At 43.9% G+C, this 17,886-nt stretch overlaps 1 protein-coding gene across 2 annotated transcripts in view; it reads right to left on the reverse strand.

The window, feature by feature from the left end:
• The window catches only part of LOC139931875 (copine-8-like), a 61,883-nt gene that overhangs the window by 23,360 nt on the left and 20,637 nt on the right, over positions 1-17,886 (reverse strand). The window contains exons 5-8 of one of the 2 annotated variants that reach the window (XM_071925508.2): positions 12,787-12,826; positions 7,484-7,560; positions 1,720-1,783; positions 193-296 (exon numbers count right to left, since the gene is read on the reverse strand). In XM_071925508.2, the coding sequence (XP_071781609.1) occupies positions 193-296; positions 1,720-1,783; positions 7,484-7,560; positions 12,787-12,826 (285 nt within the window). Of the gene's footprint in view, positions 1-192; positions 297-1,719; positions 1,784-7,483; positions 7,561-12,780; positions 12,827-17,886 lie in introns of both variants that reach the window. The other variant, XM_071925507.2, reaches the window with a different exon arrangement.

Raw genomic sequence — 17,886 nt, forward strand, 5'->3', positions numbered from 1 at the left:
TCCGTATGGGAGCTTTTTGGAGCGTGAACAATCTTGCTCTGTGTCTCTATGCATTACAGGCTGATATTCTTCAGTGTGTGTGTGTGTGTGTGTGTGTGTGTGGAAAGCACAAAAATAGAGATAGCTACTTTTTTTTAATTCAATAAACCGATATATCTACAAATAGCACGGGGAAATTGCTTGTCAACTTACGAGCCGTCTTCGTTACTGCGGTAAAAGACGAGAAAAGGGTCAGATTTCCCAAAGAAGTCCTTCTTATCCAGCTTGTTGCCGCAGAACTGCAGCATCACCGACTCCTAAAGAGGAACCAACATATAAATAAATACATATTTCAGAGGCTGAGATCTGCTAAGACCACACAAGTTCCCAATGCAATCAAAACAAGCAGCACTGTTGGTGGAAGGGAAGAGTGTATAGTGTATTGTATGTCCAGCAAACAGCATGCCGCCAAGACAAATTTTGGTAGATTCATTGTTCTTGGTGAATAAAGTGATTATCAAAGTCGAAATGATCTTTCTGATTTTTGTATTAGCACCTAAATGCAGCATGGGATTCTTGTAATTGCTTCAATAATACACTAACTGAAATGTCCATACTGCTTCAATACCAGTGCGAAAGACTGCGAAAGACAATTCAGATTGAGTTTTATAATCTTTGACACTTTCACCAAATGTGTTCTGCAAGCTGAAACTCCATTTCATCACACATTACACTGTTCCATATCATCAATATCTCCAATTCATGATGTTCAACAAATTCCAGGAGTTATTTTCTGATGAAGTGCTGTCGGTGAACCCACTTTCCCCTCGTCCCCTGCCTCGTCTACTTCTACTTCAGTTAGTGATTTCTTACATTTCCCAGAATGCCTTTCAGCAACCCCCCGAGAGAGCAAGCGTGGTACGTCGCCAATAACAATGCGCCTTGCTTTAACAGTGTTAAAGTGTTTGGGGTCAGCACAAAACAACAACAACAGCTGAAAAGATGACAGCAGCGTCACACAGTCCAGCATGTCTTGATCTGAATCCCGGTCCTTCTGAACCGGTGCCAGGAGCAAAAAACGTGGAACTGTTTCACTTACAGAGCCAACAGGCGGACACCCAACTGGCCCCGACCCAAAACCCCTGAGCAAAAGCTACTACAAAGCTGTCAGGGTGGTAAAAAAAAAAAAAACACTTGAAAACAAAAGACAGCGGTTGTTCTGTGACATTGGTTTATGGTTTTTCTTGTTTGCCATGGTATTGTAGAAGCATCAAATGGTTAGATAATAAACTTGGAATAAAAAGTCAAAATTCTGTTGTCAAGGTAATCTAACAAGTAATATCTTCAGTGTATTGTAAAATTGATGTCACTGTTGAAATGCAGTGAAGCAAAGTATTGGGAAAGCTTCTGAATGTTTTTGTATTTGTGTGTATGCATCTGTGTGTTTGTGTTAGTCCAGGATTTACAGCATCTTAAGGGTATTTATGGCAAAATCTCCTTTATCCAATATTTCCAAATAATAGCATCAGATGGGGAGGGTTTGCCACTAATCCGAGGAAAGTATTTGAAAGTCAGTTTAACATACTTTTCTGTGATTGACAATCTTCCTGACCCTATCTGAGTCGTCCTGATGCAGCTGACCCCGCCCATGCGGTGCTCCAAACCAAGGCTGAATACTGCTTGATGCTGATCTGATCATGACAGACGAACCGTCAACAGAGGAACCAAATGTCTCCTCACCCTGCAGTTGCTCAGCTCCTCTGCTCTCACGATGATGGTGCCGCATTTCTTCCCCGGGATTCCACTGGAAAAACAAAAAAAAAAAAAACACAGAACAAATCAGTTCCAAAGTGGCAGTAGCCGAGTGGGTTTGTGACTGGAAGGTGGATGGTTCAAATCAAAACAGAGCAGCTGGGAAAATCTTGGAAATGCCCTTGAGTGCCCTTGAGCAAGGCACCAAACCTGTGGCAAACAGCAGAAGACTGTGGCAGCATCAGGTAGAGTCCAGGAGTGAATGCGTGATTATGTGAAATTCTCCCTCAGGCCTTTGCGAATGTGTTCGTACTCAAATGACACGGTTAAATAAGGGTTACCGAGTGTCTCATGTCGTCCCACCCCGACTAATGATGCAGGCACACCTTGGGCCAATCAGTAACAAGACGCATCATCCATCATCAAGTTCCATCAAAATCGGAGCGGTGGTGAAGCACTTACGGTCTTTCAAAAGTTTGACATGTTGACATTTAACTTTAGCGTCCCCATCAGGCTAATTTGTGTATTTTTTAAATGCACACAGTGGCAAAATTTCAACGTTTCATCAAATCACATCACATTTGACTTTAAAATTTTGACTTTTAATCCATGCATTTTGAAAGGATAGCTGGATGTGCATAGCAAGTTTCATGTCAATCGGACTTTTGGTGCGACAGTTAGGGCCTTTCAAAGTTAGCAACTTTGCCCTTTAATTATAGCATGTCCATCAGGAAAGTCAGTGTATTTTTTTTATCACATAGGGAACAAAAAAACGAGCAGATCAAAGACTCCTGAATCTCACAGCCCGCGCCTCATATTCTCCTGCTCTACTTGCACTCATAAAGCGCCTGTCTTTTCTCCCTGGTTCCTTTTTATCTAGCACTTATCTACCAAACATGATCATTCTAGGGAATCTGGAGTATTTATGGCGTTAATAATCAGGATGCTGTAGTTCTGAGCGCTGCACTCCTCCTTACTGGTTGCTTGAGATGTTGGCGATCTAAGAATTGAAGGTTATTCTACCGCTGCACTCATTATAAGTCGCTCTGGAAAAAAGCGTGAGCTAAATCCCTAAAATGTGAAAATGTGAAAATGTAAACTCCAACCGCTCGCGCCCCCTGCAGACCTGGAGTCACATTTTGCTTCTTCTACTCTAATTGCCTTATGTCTACATGAGCAACAACAACTAATGCTGAATAAAAACCTGCAAAAAAAAGAACCTCGAAATAATGTTACGGCATCCAGTGACATTTCAGATGCAATGTTTGTTTACATCCTGAGCCGGCGAAGCGTAACATTCAGCCAATAAAGCCAAGGGAGACTGACCACTAAAAATAGACCAAATGAATGCCACGGACCCCGGGCCTGATTCTGAGCGAGGAAGGGCAGAGATAATTTCATTTGGCTAAGTAGTGTCCAGTAATGGCGGAGAGAGAGCGTACAATAATAATACATGTGGAGAAACCGACGGCAAATTGAAGCGAGGCTTTGAAACCCCCCCCCCTCCCCGTCACCTGAGACACGCTCAGGTTCTTTGATGCACAGGGAAGCATTCAGTGAAATTAATTCACTGTGTGAGCAGAGAAATTGCTCAGCAAGGGGGCAGATGGGAAAAAAAAAGGCAGAGGAGAGAAAGAAGGGGGGAGAGAGAGAGAGAGAGAGAGAGAGAGAGAGATGACAGAAGCAGAGTCAAAGTGAAAAAGAGGGGGAGTCAAAAGAAAGATGAATATGTGGATGAGAAGAGATTACAGAGGGAAGGGAGAAGTGTGTATGAAAACATCAGTACACAGCAGGTTTTGACCGATATGGGTTTTTGAAGGTCGATACCAATACTGACATTTTTAGACTGAAGTCGCCGATCGCCGCTATTTTGTGCCGACATTCAGTATCTTTAAATTTTACCATTTTCATGCCAAAAAAAATCACAAGTATTCAGTGTTTCCCGCAGATTTGTAGTCTTGTCAGGGTCTAAAAAGCCTCTGAAACATCATGAGACACTAAAAACAGACTAATGAAATTCCTTTAGAGTTAGCAGCTCTTTAAGTGACTCACCACATCTATTCAATGGTAGGAGAAACTCTGCGACACATCAGGCCTTAAACGAAGAATTAATTTACAAAAAAAAAAAAAAAAAAAAATGAGCATTTGAACGAAAAATTTGCAAAGAAAATAAGATTTCATTGCAGGTTTTTCAGACTGTTTTTATGTAATTGTGCTTGTTATGCTTGTTAGGAACAGTAACACAACAACCAGCAACAGAAAACATGATGCGACAAAAGAAAGTCTAGTAACAAGTGTGATGTTATTTGCAATAGTAGACAGAACAAGTGTTAGGAGCACATAGTGACTATTTACAATATTTATACAAACTACGAGCAGAGAGAAGGACTAAAGGTGGTGCCAAAGGAAAGAAATGAACAAAACAGATCCGAAACTAACTGGTAGGACTCTAACTGATAAAAGAAAACACCAAACGGGACGCATGGAGGAGCCTCCATCATGTCGGCAGTGGACGACCCGACCGGATGATATCTGATATTTAATAAATGGCCAATACTGTTCTAACCCTGGAATACAGGGATCAGCATTCAGCTGTACTGGACAACAACGCAGAGCTCACCTCGTGTTTTCTACTCCACACATAACACCTGAGGAACCCAAACTCTCTACCAACTTTTACATGAAATAATGCAACTAATGTGCAGTCAGCCATGTTTGTATGCGGCTTTAGCCTTGCGTGCCGGGCGTTGACGGAGAGTTTACATCACGTATGTGGAGTTTGAGACATCTTTATCTAGTGTGCCGCCAAATCTGTCAACTCGTCCCTCTTGTTCTTCGCTCTGCCGCCTCGGATCACCGCGTGCCGGCGTGTGTTTCCGTGCACGTGGTCATGTCCCGTTCCTTTTGCTCTTTATTTGCCCCGTCTGCCTCCACTGGACTGAGCAGAGGCACGATGAGCTTCATCTGGAGGCAGTGAAGTGAGTACAGGTACACACACAGTCACAACAAGTTATCATTACAGAATGATAAAGAATACGCGAAAAATCGGGAAAAATAACAGAAATTAATAACAAACACATGCAGGTAGACACACACACACACACACACACACACACACACACACACACACAGAGTGAGTGAGTCCGGGCCGAGGCGATTACATAACTCGGCCACAGCGGCACATTCTTACATCATCTTTCTTGTGTGTCAGTCTTCAGCAGGCCCATTCAGCTGCAACCACTCATTGATTCTGCCACACATGCAGCCACACACACACACACACACACACACACACACACACACACACACACACACACACACACACACAAAGACAAACAGACATGGCTGTAGATACAAGTACAGTCATAGTCACTCCCTTCCTCTCACTTCATTTTTCCTTGGTATCTTTCTCTCACACACTCTCTCTCGCTCTCTTTCTCTCTCTCACACACACACACACACACACACACACACACACACACACACACACACACACACACACACACACTCACACACAAAGACAGACAGACATGGCTGTAGATACAAGTACAGTCATAGTCACTCCCTTCCTCTCACTTCATTTTTCCTTGGTATCTTTCTCTCACACACTCTCTCTCTCTCTCTTTCTCTCTCTCTCACACACACACACACACACACACACCACACACACTGGGTACCACTGGAGGACAGGGGATGAAGCGCGGGTCAGACGACTGATGGCTCGGCGCCTCAGGAGGAAAACAAAGCAACAACAAAATTGTCCTCCTCAACAAACCCGTGAAAAATGCTGCAGTGCTGCACTGTGTCTTCCATCGCTCCAGACAAAATATCACATTCAAGGTTTTTGGCGTACGTTCCCTCGACCTGCCCCGTCTACTTCTACTTCAGTTAGTGATTGCTTACATTTCCCAGAATGCCTTGCGACAACCTCCAGGGAATGAGCATGAACTGAGCTGCGGGTTCTACGTGAAAGTAGAGAGAGAAATAGAGATAGTGGAGTGAGCTTTTCTGGTCAAGAAAAAGCGAGAGTCACGCCCCTTATGCAAAACGCAAAACGTCTTGTTGCTGCATTGCATTCTGGTCTATTGAGGCTGCTGTCAGTGGAGAAACTGGTCTCTCTGCCTCTTCTACGATGGATTTCTCCCTGTATGAACATTGGTGCAAAATGCTGAGTCTAGAAAGAAGCCCTTTGCTGTTTGATTCTGAGGGACTGACACCAAAACCTGACTTTTTTTTCTAGATCGCACTAGATTGAACTACATTTTCTGCTTTCAAACTCCATTGTAGCTGCTGGAAATATCTGGACGTGACGGCAAGTTTGGCCAGTTATCCACGGAAAGAAGAAAAATACACCGCCAACAACAACAAAATGGACCCAGAAATCACACAATCACAGCTGTTTTTTAACGTTTGATTGACAAGTGATTTCTGGGAGGTTCAATGCAAAAACACAACAACGCAACAAGCGCTTAGCACCAAATATGGAGCCAAAAAAAAAACAGTTAACCACAGGAAAAATCCACTCAAAAAAACACTTTAACACCTGAGCACCAGAGGATTTTTCCCAGGAAAAACCTACCAGACACCGGTTGTTTAGAATAAAAAAATGTAAAAACCTTCATGAACTGGATATAGGTAGAATCACAACAATGCAACATTAATCAGTGATGGAGAGCATTTAAAGACGAGATGAAATGAAAAATGCCTTTTTAACCCTTTTAGATCACATCCCCGGTCATACTGTGCACCTATTTAACAATATATGCAAAAAAAAATACCAAAAATCAATTTCATTGTATTCTTATATCAAAATTCAATCATGTTTTCTTCCTGTAAAACAAAATATGCCGTGTGCTTACGTAAGCATGCCCGTAACTAATTTCAACCAATAATATCATGACATCCACCCATCAATCAATCTTCAACTTTTAGCGCACAGAGCTAAGAGGCTAAGATTCATTAGTTAGCTAGCTAGCAACAGCATGGTTTCACTCAGAAATACGTCACGATACGGAAGTTAGATACTCTCGAAATGCCGTTTCATCTCGACTTTAATGTCCCTGATTATTACTTTAAGCTTTTCTTTTTCTCTCCCTCGGAAAACATGAGCAGGGTCCGGGGCTCACGGCTGACATCTTCCCTTTGGGTGAACTGTCCCTTTCCACTACAGACTGTTTACCGTCTCAGCTTGTTTACAGTCTGTCATCAGAGCTGCTGCTGGTTAACTATTCATCTCATTTGGCCGACGGAGACGCCGCGTTCTCATCAACATCTTGGCTCATTTTCATATCCTGCTTGATTTTTACTTCAAACACCGACCGTGGCAAATTATCTTAAAAATCACACGCTGGATTTCAATTCATTCCCCTGAACGGAGCGGAATCCGAAATCTAACGATGACCCCCACGCACGTGTTTTATGGCAGATAATGACAGTGACTGTGATTACCCTGATCGGAGTAATGAAATACAAGCCTTTGCCTTATTAATTCACTCAAGTCAGAAAATGGATTTCATCAAAATGTACAAACTGGAAAATATTTGCTGTAAAAGATGCCTGTATACAGTAGAATCTAATAAGCATATAGAGAGAATGAAGGTTCATGCTACATGTGGTTTCAGCTTACATTTTGAGTTCACTGAATTGAAAGAGAATTGACCTGAACCCTGGTGTGCTTGCTTACGTCTGTGTGTGTGTGTGTGTGTGTGTGTGTACGTGTGTGTGTGTGTGTGTGTTGCAGCGCTCTACTTACATCAAAGGTTTTTCCAAGCGGCTTCCCAGGGAGCCGACTACCTCACCCAGGGTACAGAAGGCCTGGCCCAGGAAGTCCTGCATGTGTGAAAAACATGCACACACACACACACGCACACACACACACACACACACACACACACACACACACACAGAAATGCAAAAAAAACATAAATAGGTTACACAGCAGGGTTGTGAGATGCAGAGAGAAACATTCATTAACGCTTTCTTTCAACATTTGGCCTATAAAGTTCACAGTACCAACCCCACCATGCCACATCATGCTAAAGCTCTTATATATTTTGCCATTTGACACCAAACAGTGTGCAGAGGGAGCCGTGTCCTTGTTGATTACTGTAGAGAGAGCAGTCAGTTAGTGAGGAGCGGCCTTTGGGCAGCAGGGAGAGCGAGGCGAGGGGGGGGGGGGGTTGAAAAGTCTGTTTGCGACAGACAGGGGCTGATTGTTCATACTGATACTGAGGCCTAGCCTACCAGATTGTGTATGCATGTGTGTGTGTGTGTGTTTTGCGTGTGTGTGTGTGTGTGTGTGTGTGTGTATAAAAGTACTTGACAGATGAGCCGTGTTGAGTCCGGCGGGCAGAAAGCTGCTCCGAAGATCTTTGCCGGTGCTGAGCAAATTCCTCCCCCAGCCGAGCTCTCGCAACAAAAAGAGATGACAAAAACGCTCTGGCGTCTCCATGAGAAGTGTGCTGCTAGCTAGCAGCGCCAGCGCAGCGCCTGCTACGCCTCAGAAACCCTAAGCTAGGAAGTGTGTCTCCTCAGATAAACAGGCTCAGTGGCGGTTAAGAGAGGAGGATGCTGAAGTAGAAAACATCACAGCTATTATGTTTAAATTTATCTCATGTCCTACATTGCTTCTGAAAGTCCTTTACACTTTTTGGGCCGCTTACTTTATTGTACTGTAATTTACACCATCCATAACATGGCTTTGTTATTATGATTTGGGACTAGATCCCATTAAAGGGAAATGCCACCCATTTTAAGAACTCACATATTCCTGTGTCCCAGGACAGTTCAGTCAATACTTGTGAACACCCGCTACTCTTTCCTAAAGCTAGAAACTGGAGAACTGACCCTTGAATTTGTAAAGTCACTGGGATGTAAAATCTGGGGCTGCTCCATAGACAATGAATGGGTTACTGGCTTTGTTGACAAGCTCAAGGGTTCTCTCTCTGATTTCTCTAGTTTTAGGAAATAGTGGTGCAAGTTCAGAAACACTGACTGAACTGTCCTGGGGCACAGAAATTACATATGTGAATTCTTAAAATGGGTGGCGTTCCCCTTTAATTAAAAGGTTTCCTAACCTAATTTCTATCCGTTCGGAAGAAAAGTTTACAGTGATCAATTTCAACGATGGCGTTTCTCAAATAGTCAAACGTTGTGAGAGAACACACGGCCTGTTATCCAGATTACTGCCTGCAAACAAGGAAGCCATCCCCCTGCCTGAAACAACTTGCTAATAATTAAGTTCACAATAATGGATAACGACGTCGAAATGACAATGATGTTTCCCAGCAGGATATTGATATATTTTAACCACAAGAAGACACGGGAGTGAAAATAAGGATCTGTGCGCAGGGGCGTGATAAGCGGCTGTCACGATGACAAAGGAACATCCATTTCATCTGATAGGAAACAGGACACACAGAGCTTAATTAGACTTCACTGCGCGGCCCACGTCTGCACATCTTCCCCCCCCCCGCAGCCATAAGCATATCCGCACAAGGTATATGAACCATACGGCAGAGGAAAACATCTGCTGTGACGGGGGGAGGGGGAGGAGGAGAGACGGCATCTTCGAGCGCCGGCACTATAGCTGCCAAGAGAGATACTGTACTTGTATGCGTTTTCCCTCTGTGTTATTTATAGCCAGGCGAGAGGGGATGGACGTGCGCGGACAATGGAGCCATCACTGCGTGCCAGATCTCCAATCCCCCACATCCACGGCGACGACAGGACGCATCCAAGCGTCCCCCCCGCTTTCATGCTGAGAGTGAGTCGCTGCGCTCACATTGCTGGGCGCTCTCAGTATAAGCCCCGGGGCGGGATGGGGACGGGGACGGGGACGGGGATGGGAATGGGGACGGGGATGGGGAAAAGCACCGGGCCTGGAGTTGGAGATGAGGATGAAGTAGGGTAACAGTGCTGGAGATGGAGCTGGAGTTATGGACAGAAGTAGAGCAGGGGCTGCTGCAGCTGCTGGTTGGGTGTAATGTGAAAGATATGAAAGGGCTGTGGGGCAGTGAAGTCTGAAGCCGGGCCGCAGAATCAGGATACATAAGAATGGCGTGGGCCGCGCCTACGAAGTGTCACAAAATGCTAACAAGCTAGCAAACGTCCGTGCAAACCTCAAGAGAGGAGTCATGTTAGCATCTTGACAAGAAAAAACATTTTAATGATCATGCTGTTGTTTGACAACTGTGAAAAGGTAATGACAAAATATTTACACCATGTATATTTCACATAAATTATGAGAACACAGAGAAAGCAAACACAGGAAATGTTGATTTATCATGTTTGTTCATAGAAATTTAATAGGGTTTTGCACTTTGTAGGCGTGGCCCATTCTTATCTATGGAATTAGAGCTTGACCAACAATAGGAGGGCAGCCCGGGTTGAATAGTTTTTGAGAGTAATATTAAAAGGAACAATCGGTAGTATTTTACTAGCTCGTTTGACAAAATAACCATAATATATCAACGGGGGGTTCGCAAGTGTTCAAGTGCTCAGTGCCAGTCACTCCACTGTTTCCTCAAAGGCTGCTGAGATTTCAAGCTTTCTAAACAAGCAGTCTGGTCTGTTCTCTCTGTTTTGGTGGAAATTATCCACACCGCCCCTTCTGTCCAGCACTTCTTTCAGTTTCATTTGTGCAGCCATGGAAGATTGTACCGCAACGAAGCCTAAAAAACTTGACAAAGCCCGCAATGAAAAAGCTGCTCCACTTGTCGCTCTGTCCGCTCTGACACGTCGCTATTTGTCACTTTGATCATGAAGGTGCGTCTTGGCAGAAACACATTTGATAAAAAAATATATTTTGTGCATTTTCAGCAGTAGCGCCGGTACTGATTGACTATAAAACACTATAGAAAACAATATAGAAAATATTTTATGCACGGTGGGACACACGATGATCCCATGGCTGTTGTTAAATGTTACTGAAGAGTACATATTACAGATTGTTCCTTTGAGGTTTGTTGTAACTTGTATGCGGTATCAGATGGGTGAAGTTTAGGACAATTCAGATAGCTTCAGGTAAGAGGTCAATCACAGAGATACATTGACTGTTATTATCGAAGCGTTTCGGCACTTTTGTATTGTCTCATGTGGCCGACTTCATGATAAAGCAGGTGAAAGACAAATTCATTGGTTGTAAATAATATTTGATCCAAGTGTGACAGGGAGGGGAAGGAGAACAGCCGGGGTTCTGTGTCTGTGGCTGAGGAGACAGACAGACAGACAGACAGACAGACAGACAGACAGACAGACAGACAGACAGACACACAGACAGACAGACACACAGACAGACAGACAGACAGACACACAGACAGACAGACAGACAGACACACAGACAGACAGACAGACAGACAGACAGACACACAGACACACAGACAGACAGACAGACAGACACACAGACACACAGACAGACAGACAGACAGACAGACACACAGACAGACAGACAGACAGACAGACACACAGACACACAGACAGACACACAGACAGACAGACAGACAGACAGACAGACAGACAGACAGACAGACAGACAGACAGACAGACAGACAGACAGACACACAGACAGACAGACAGACAGGCAGACAGACAGACAGACAGACAGACAGACAGACAGACAGACAGACAGACAGACAGACAGACACACAGACAGACACACAGACAGACACACAGACAGACAGACAGACAGACAGACAGACACACAGACAGACACACAGACACACAGACAGACACACAGACAGACACACAGACACACAGACAGACAGACAGACAGACAGACAGACACACAGACAGACAGACAGACAGACAGACAGACAGACATCAGGCTGAGTGAGACTCTGTTACTCTGACCCAGTAGTAACCTGTCTGTCTGTGTTTCCTGTCTGGCAGCCAGCTGCCTCCACATCACCTGGCCTGGTGTCAGTAACATGACTGTCTGCAGCAGATTGGAGTTTCAGCTGGAATGCATCACTATAACAAACCAAATAGCGTTCCTTCATAATATGGAGGATTTTGTTTTTTACTCAGAATCCAAATGTAATCGTAAAAAGATAAATGTCTTATTTTGAACTGCAGCGCTAGGAATCATCATACCGAAATGTGCAAGTGAAAATGACAACAGGAAAAGGAAAATTGAAAATAAAAAGAGAAATGGAAAAGATTAAATTATAGCACTTTTAAAATGCAGAGTGAAACAGAAAACCAGTGGAAAATTGAGAAGTGAATTCCAAAAAGTTAAATGTCTATTTTCTTTCACATTGCTGCCACTCATTTCCATTTGCCTTTTTCCAAATGCCAGTTTCAGTTCCAATTTTCAAGCTGCATGTAAAAAAAACTCCATATCAGAGGGCTAAGTTGGGGGGAATAAAATTTCAACAATATCAATATTGTGATATTAGTAATAATTTAAATTAATTGTCAACTGATAGTGACTATTATCGAAATTGAAACCATTACCTCAAAGATGAAGTAGAGGTTTGCAATACACTCTTGTGTAACATCAAATTATCAATGCAATTCATGGGCAGGTTTGAGATTTTTTAAACTTATCATATTGTTCATAATTCAAACCCCTGCTGAGGCTTTCTAAAGCTCTAGTGTCTGCAGTCCTGTTAGCTTTGTTAGCAATGCTTCCTTATACTACACCTGTAGTTATAGTAAGGATGAATAATACAACTACTGGAATTGTATGTGATTCTGAGACTTGAGTTTCATACCCAACTGACTTGCACTGGCATTGCTAACAAACACAAACAGGAAGCTAAGGACAGACAAAACCTCTCAATGAACGTGTGACGAGAGGTTAGGGTTAGCGATTAGACATAAAAAAAAAAGGACAGAACCAAAAACATTCCCTTTAAGAAAGTTGAAATGCCAACAGGATTGTTTTGTCCCTCGTTACATCACCCTTACCTCTGACATTCAGACTCAAATCAAGCTTCTATTGTATTGTGCGAAAGAAGACATTTGGTTGTGTAATATTTCCATGAATGCATGACTGATTACTGAGCAGCTACTGTGTGGACGAAGAGAGGTGGAGGTGGAGAAGACACTCACATGTTTAGACAGGTTGTCGCTCTTGCAGTCCAAATCGTACCTGCAGAGAGGAGGAGAGAGACGGGTCAGGATGGAGGCCGAGGTGGGTGAAAAAGTTAGACAAGTGGGCCTGAAAGTGACTGGAAGGCCGACAGTTCAAAACACAACAGGGACTTACTGTAAGACACATGTTACTGTCAAGGGGCCCTTGAGCAAGGCACTTCACCCCCCACTGCTCCAAAGAAGCTGTTCAGTTTTAAAGCAGGCCTGTGGTTCTGGCACCAAAAGCATTACTGATCATATTTCAGGCATAAAAGTACAACAATTTCAATGGCGTCCATAGTCTAAATCAGGGGTTCCCAACATTGCCGTAACATATTTGCCACCGGGCCGCGAGAAGGCAGTGCGGAGAATGCCCACAGTTGACTTTTCTTACAATTTGATTACAAAAATAAAAAAATAAATAAAAATCAGTGGTTCTCAACCTTTTTGGCTTTTAGACCCCTTAAATCAAAGTGATGCCAACTCCCCCAACCCCCTAGAGAAGAGAAGAGAAGAGAAGAGAAGAGAAGAGAAGAGAAGAGAAGAGAAGAGAAGAGAAGAGAAGAGAAGGCTGAGAACTAACTATTTCTCAAGGAAGAAAAGCAAAAATTATAGGAAAAATCAAGAGAAAATAGACATGATAACAATTTGTATATTAGAAATATGTTTTCTCCTAATCCATAAATTATCTTGCAACCCCCCCAAAATTATCTCATGACCCACCGGTGCATCCCGACCCCCAGGTTGAGAACCGATGGGTCTCAGGTGAAAATCTTACAACTCCTCCCAGCAAATTCAAGCGTTGCAAGTGTTGATTTTTGCGAGTTGTTTGTCCACTAACAGAGCTGAAATGGCTCTAAGGCCATTTACAAGTGTTAAATTAACTCAGACTTCTATAAACACTCTCACAGTGTTGATTTTTACACTCAGTGAAATGAGCACTGACGATTTTGCTGTGCACTTCAGGTGATTTTCATGTTTTTCCTTCTATGCTCTGCTGTGGGTTGACAAGATTTTATGACCCTGGGTTTTTCAAAAACACTTTCAAAACCTACTGTATCATTTTGAAAAATGCAGGGTCATCAATCTGAAAAGAAGGGGTGTTTTTCTGAAGAGAAACACATTTTGGAGATGCACGGTTGTCACCCGGCTGCAGCGCTTGGCTTGCAGAATACTATTGTGCATTTTACAGTACAGTCTCCAAGAACATCACAGCGTCTCTATAGCCGACATACTTATACAGCCTGCGGAGGGACATTCATGCAAAACCATGAGCAGCAGCTAAGGCACGCAGACACTCTCCTCTCCCCCCCCCGAAATCCCCAGGGAGCAATTTACCCAGCTTTATTTACCTCCCTAACCCGTTACCTTCCCGGGCATCTCAGGTGTGTGTCAGCGTGTGTGTGTGTGTGCGCAGCGGCGTGCAGCGGAGTGTGTAAGTGAAAGAGCCTGTGCGTTTCTTTCTACAGACAGCATGCCATGTAAGATAAGGCGCCCGCTGACAAACTCAGAGACACAGTCCGTCGCTAATGCCACAGCCGAGGAAAGGGGAGTGTGTGTGTGTGTGTGTGTGTGTGGGTGTGTGTGTGTGTGTGTGTGGGAGGGAGGGGGGGGATCCACTACTGTGTTGTAACAAATGTAATTCCATAAGAGCAAGGAAACGCGCTGCTGTTACGCAACGCGCCGACGGCAAAATGCACAGGTGCGCTTCATGTTCTATTCGCCCCTCGCCTCGGTCACTCCCAAATGTTCATAAATGATTCATTTAATCTCATTTAATAACGAGGACAGAGAGAGAGAGAGAGAGAGAGAGCGAAAGAGAGGGAGAGAAAGAGAGAGTGAAGAGAAAAAAAAACATACTACAGATGTATGTGCGATGCATTTGGCTGCACATGTTCACCCACACACACATAAACACACAGTTGAGAGGTTTTGCTGGAGAAGATGTCCCCCAGCAGCTCGTGAGCACACACTCGCTCTCTGTGTGTGTGTGTGTGTGTGTGTGTGTGTGTGTGTGAGTGTTCATGTGGATGACATCATTTTGCATAGGCAGTGGGCCAGACAGGATTTCTCTGGGTCCTGTGCTGTCTTGTGGGGGGAGAAGCCGCTCAGAGCTTTGTCTGAATAGAGCGATGATGACTAATGACGGTACACAAACAAACGAGGCCGGAGAGACGGGCGAATAGCAGAAGACAATACACTGACACTTGAGCTTCATTTCCTAACAGCTTTACAAAAACCCTTCACAAACCCTTCATACAGACTGCTGCAAGATGTCACACAAATCTTTTATAAGCACGTTGCTCATCGTACTAACCGGCCTTGACAGCACATCCTGAATATGGTATTTTACCAAAATGCCGAGGAAGAAAAGGGAGGGAATGTTCACAAGCGAGCGTTTCCTGTATATTCTCATAGATTTGGGGGATGAAGGTAATTTGGATTCTGAGACCCAAGTTATCATTTCCAGTAGGAATACGGGGCTGTAATTGCAATTTGTAATGCTATTTTTGGGGCGGGCTGTAGTAAGGCCAGATGATGAATTTTCATTATATTTACATTTATTACAACAGCTAAATGAATGTAAAGGAACAGCTACAGAAGCATATATTCTTGAATGATAGGAGTTTGCTGATTTAAAATAATCTAATAATCTAAAAAAAAAAAAAATCCCACTCCAAACTCAAAATATAGGTCAACTTTTCAACACTGCCAATGTAAATTAACCATTTACAGCTTCCTATACATTTAAAACTCATGTTTACTGTATCTGTCACATATCGTCCATCAATTCATATCAGAAGAAATGTCTTCAATCCAATGATATAAACAAATTTAACGTGGGCTAAAAGCTGCAGCCTCCTCTGATTCCTTTTGGGGTGTAACATCACTTCATTTTTCAAGTCTGATCCAATTTGCCACACTTGATTAGACAGACATCTACCTAGAGGCTTCCACTGGCTTCAGTGAGCATCTCAAGTTTCAATTCCAAATTTTTTTTTTTTCCCCCCCTTCAGAAGCAAACGGGAAAGCTGCCAGTGGAGAGATGAGAGTTAACAGGATTTCCAGGCACGGATAGCATCAGAGGAAGCCTGGTCAAATGCAAAGTGTGTCGTGGCTTCAGGGGGAAAGAAGAGGGGGGGGAGGGGAAGAGGATGCGCGGGACGGTTCAGCAGCTATACTGGAGGTTTGCGGGGCGCTGGGTCCGTCTAGCTGTATGGATCGCCTGCAGGGATGTGAAGCATGATGGGAAGAGAGGGAGGAGGTGGAGGAGGTGGAGGTAAACGAGCGGCTGCAGGAGCTGGGAGCTGCAGCAAAAAGACTTCCAGACCGCAGGACAGAGCAGAGAGACGGCTGGCTGAGTACAGCAGGAGCAGCCACTGGTTCTGTAAAGAGCAGTCTCTGAGGAGGGACTCTGAGTGTGTGTGTGTGTGTGTGTGTGTGTGTGTGTGTGGTTGCGTGCATGCATCAAGACTGAGTATGAGTGCTTGAGAATGTCTGAGTAGTGATATGTGCATGTGTGGTTGTGTGTGTGTGTGTGTGTGTACGTGTGTGTGTGAGAGAGCATGTGTGTTTTCAGCTATGGGTTCGATTGTGAGAGTGAAGTGTGTGATGTGACTTCATATTTGTGTGTGTGTGTGTGTGTGTGTGTGTGTGTGAGCGTGTGTGTTTGCGGGTATTTTTTCGATTCTGACAAGTACGTATGTGGTGTATGTGTGTGTGAGCCGACAGCAGAGTGAGAACTGTTTGTGTGTGTGTGTGTGTGTGTGTTTTTGTGTGTGTGTGTGTGTGTGTGTGTGTGTGTGCAGCCGTGTCCTCCCTGCAAGTGGTCGAACGGCCATCAGGCCAGAAGACAGTAACGGGGCCTGATGCTCGCCCACTCACGACGAGCCCTGCAGGGAGCCGGCCGAGCTGCATGCACACACACACACACACACACACACACACACACACACACACACACACACTCCATCAACCTCCATCTCCCTCTTTACAACCCAAATATCATGCCCCTCTCTCTCTCTCTCTCTCTCTTTTTTAACAGCTTGCATGATACTCCGGCACAGGCTGAGTTACATTCCTCTAGCGCACGGGAATGCACACGCAGATGGCAACGCACACACAAACACACACATACTTGATTCACACACTTGCCCTCGCAAGCAAATACCCCAACACACACATGCTCACACACATGGACACAAAAATATGAAACCAAATACACATACTTGCCCTTAAAAATGAACGCATATATGCCCACACACACACACACACACACAAATACGAAACGATATACACACTCACCCTCACAAACGAATACGCAAAACAGGCATGCGCACACACATGCACACATACACACACCTACAAATATCACACCACACACACATCTTCGCCTTCACAAATGAACAAAGGACTTAATACACAAACATGAAACGACACACACATACTTGCACTTAAAAATGAATGAATATGCACACATATATGCTCACACACACACCCACCCACAAATATCACACCACACACACATATACTTGCTTTCACATATGAACAAAAGCCTGAACACACACACACAGATACACACACACTTCCTCAGGCATTGAATGTATACACAACATGATACAATCTGCTGCTTGCACACACACAAACAAACAGCTAGCCGTCTCTCCTTGACCTTAACTCTAACCTCCCACAGCTTGCAAACAGCATGTGGCCGCGCTGACAGGCCAACAAGTAAACAAACAAAAGAGCCTATCCATATTTCATGAGTTATCATGGGCCAATACAGTGTATACAGTGTATATGCGTGAAGCTGAAACACAATGGAGAAAATCCGGATTATCGTAATTTCTTGGACAGCTCAACTTTTAGGCTAAATGAGGAAATATGAGTTTTGCAACTTTCCAAAACATCGCAAATCAAAATGCAGATGTGGACAAAAAAATAGAAAACGTGAACAAACTGTTAATAATCCAGCTCACAGGGAGCTAAGAGGTCTGCAATGTAACCAGGGACTAGACCTAGTCATGCTTTACACTTCATCAGTAAAATCAATTCTATATCTAGCTGTTAACCAGTAGA

This window comes from Centroberyx gerrardi, chromosome 4, assembly GCF_048128805.1.
Source record: "Centroberyx gerrardi isolate f3 chromosome 4, fCenGer3.hap1.cur.20231027, whole genome shotgun sequence".
NCBI lineage: Eukaryota > Metazoa > Chordata > Actinopteri > Beryciformes > Berycidae > Centroberyx > Centroberyx gerrardi.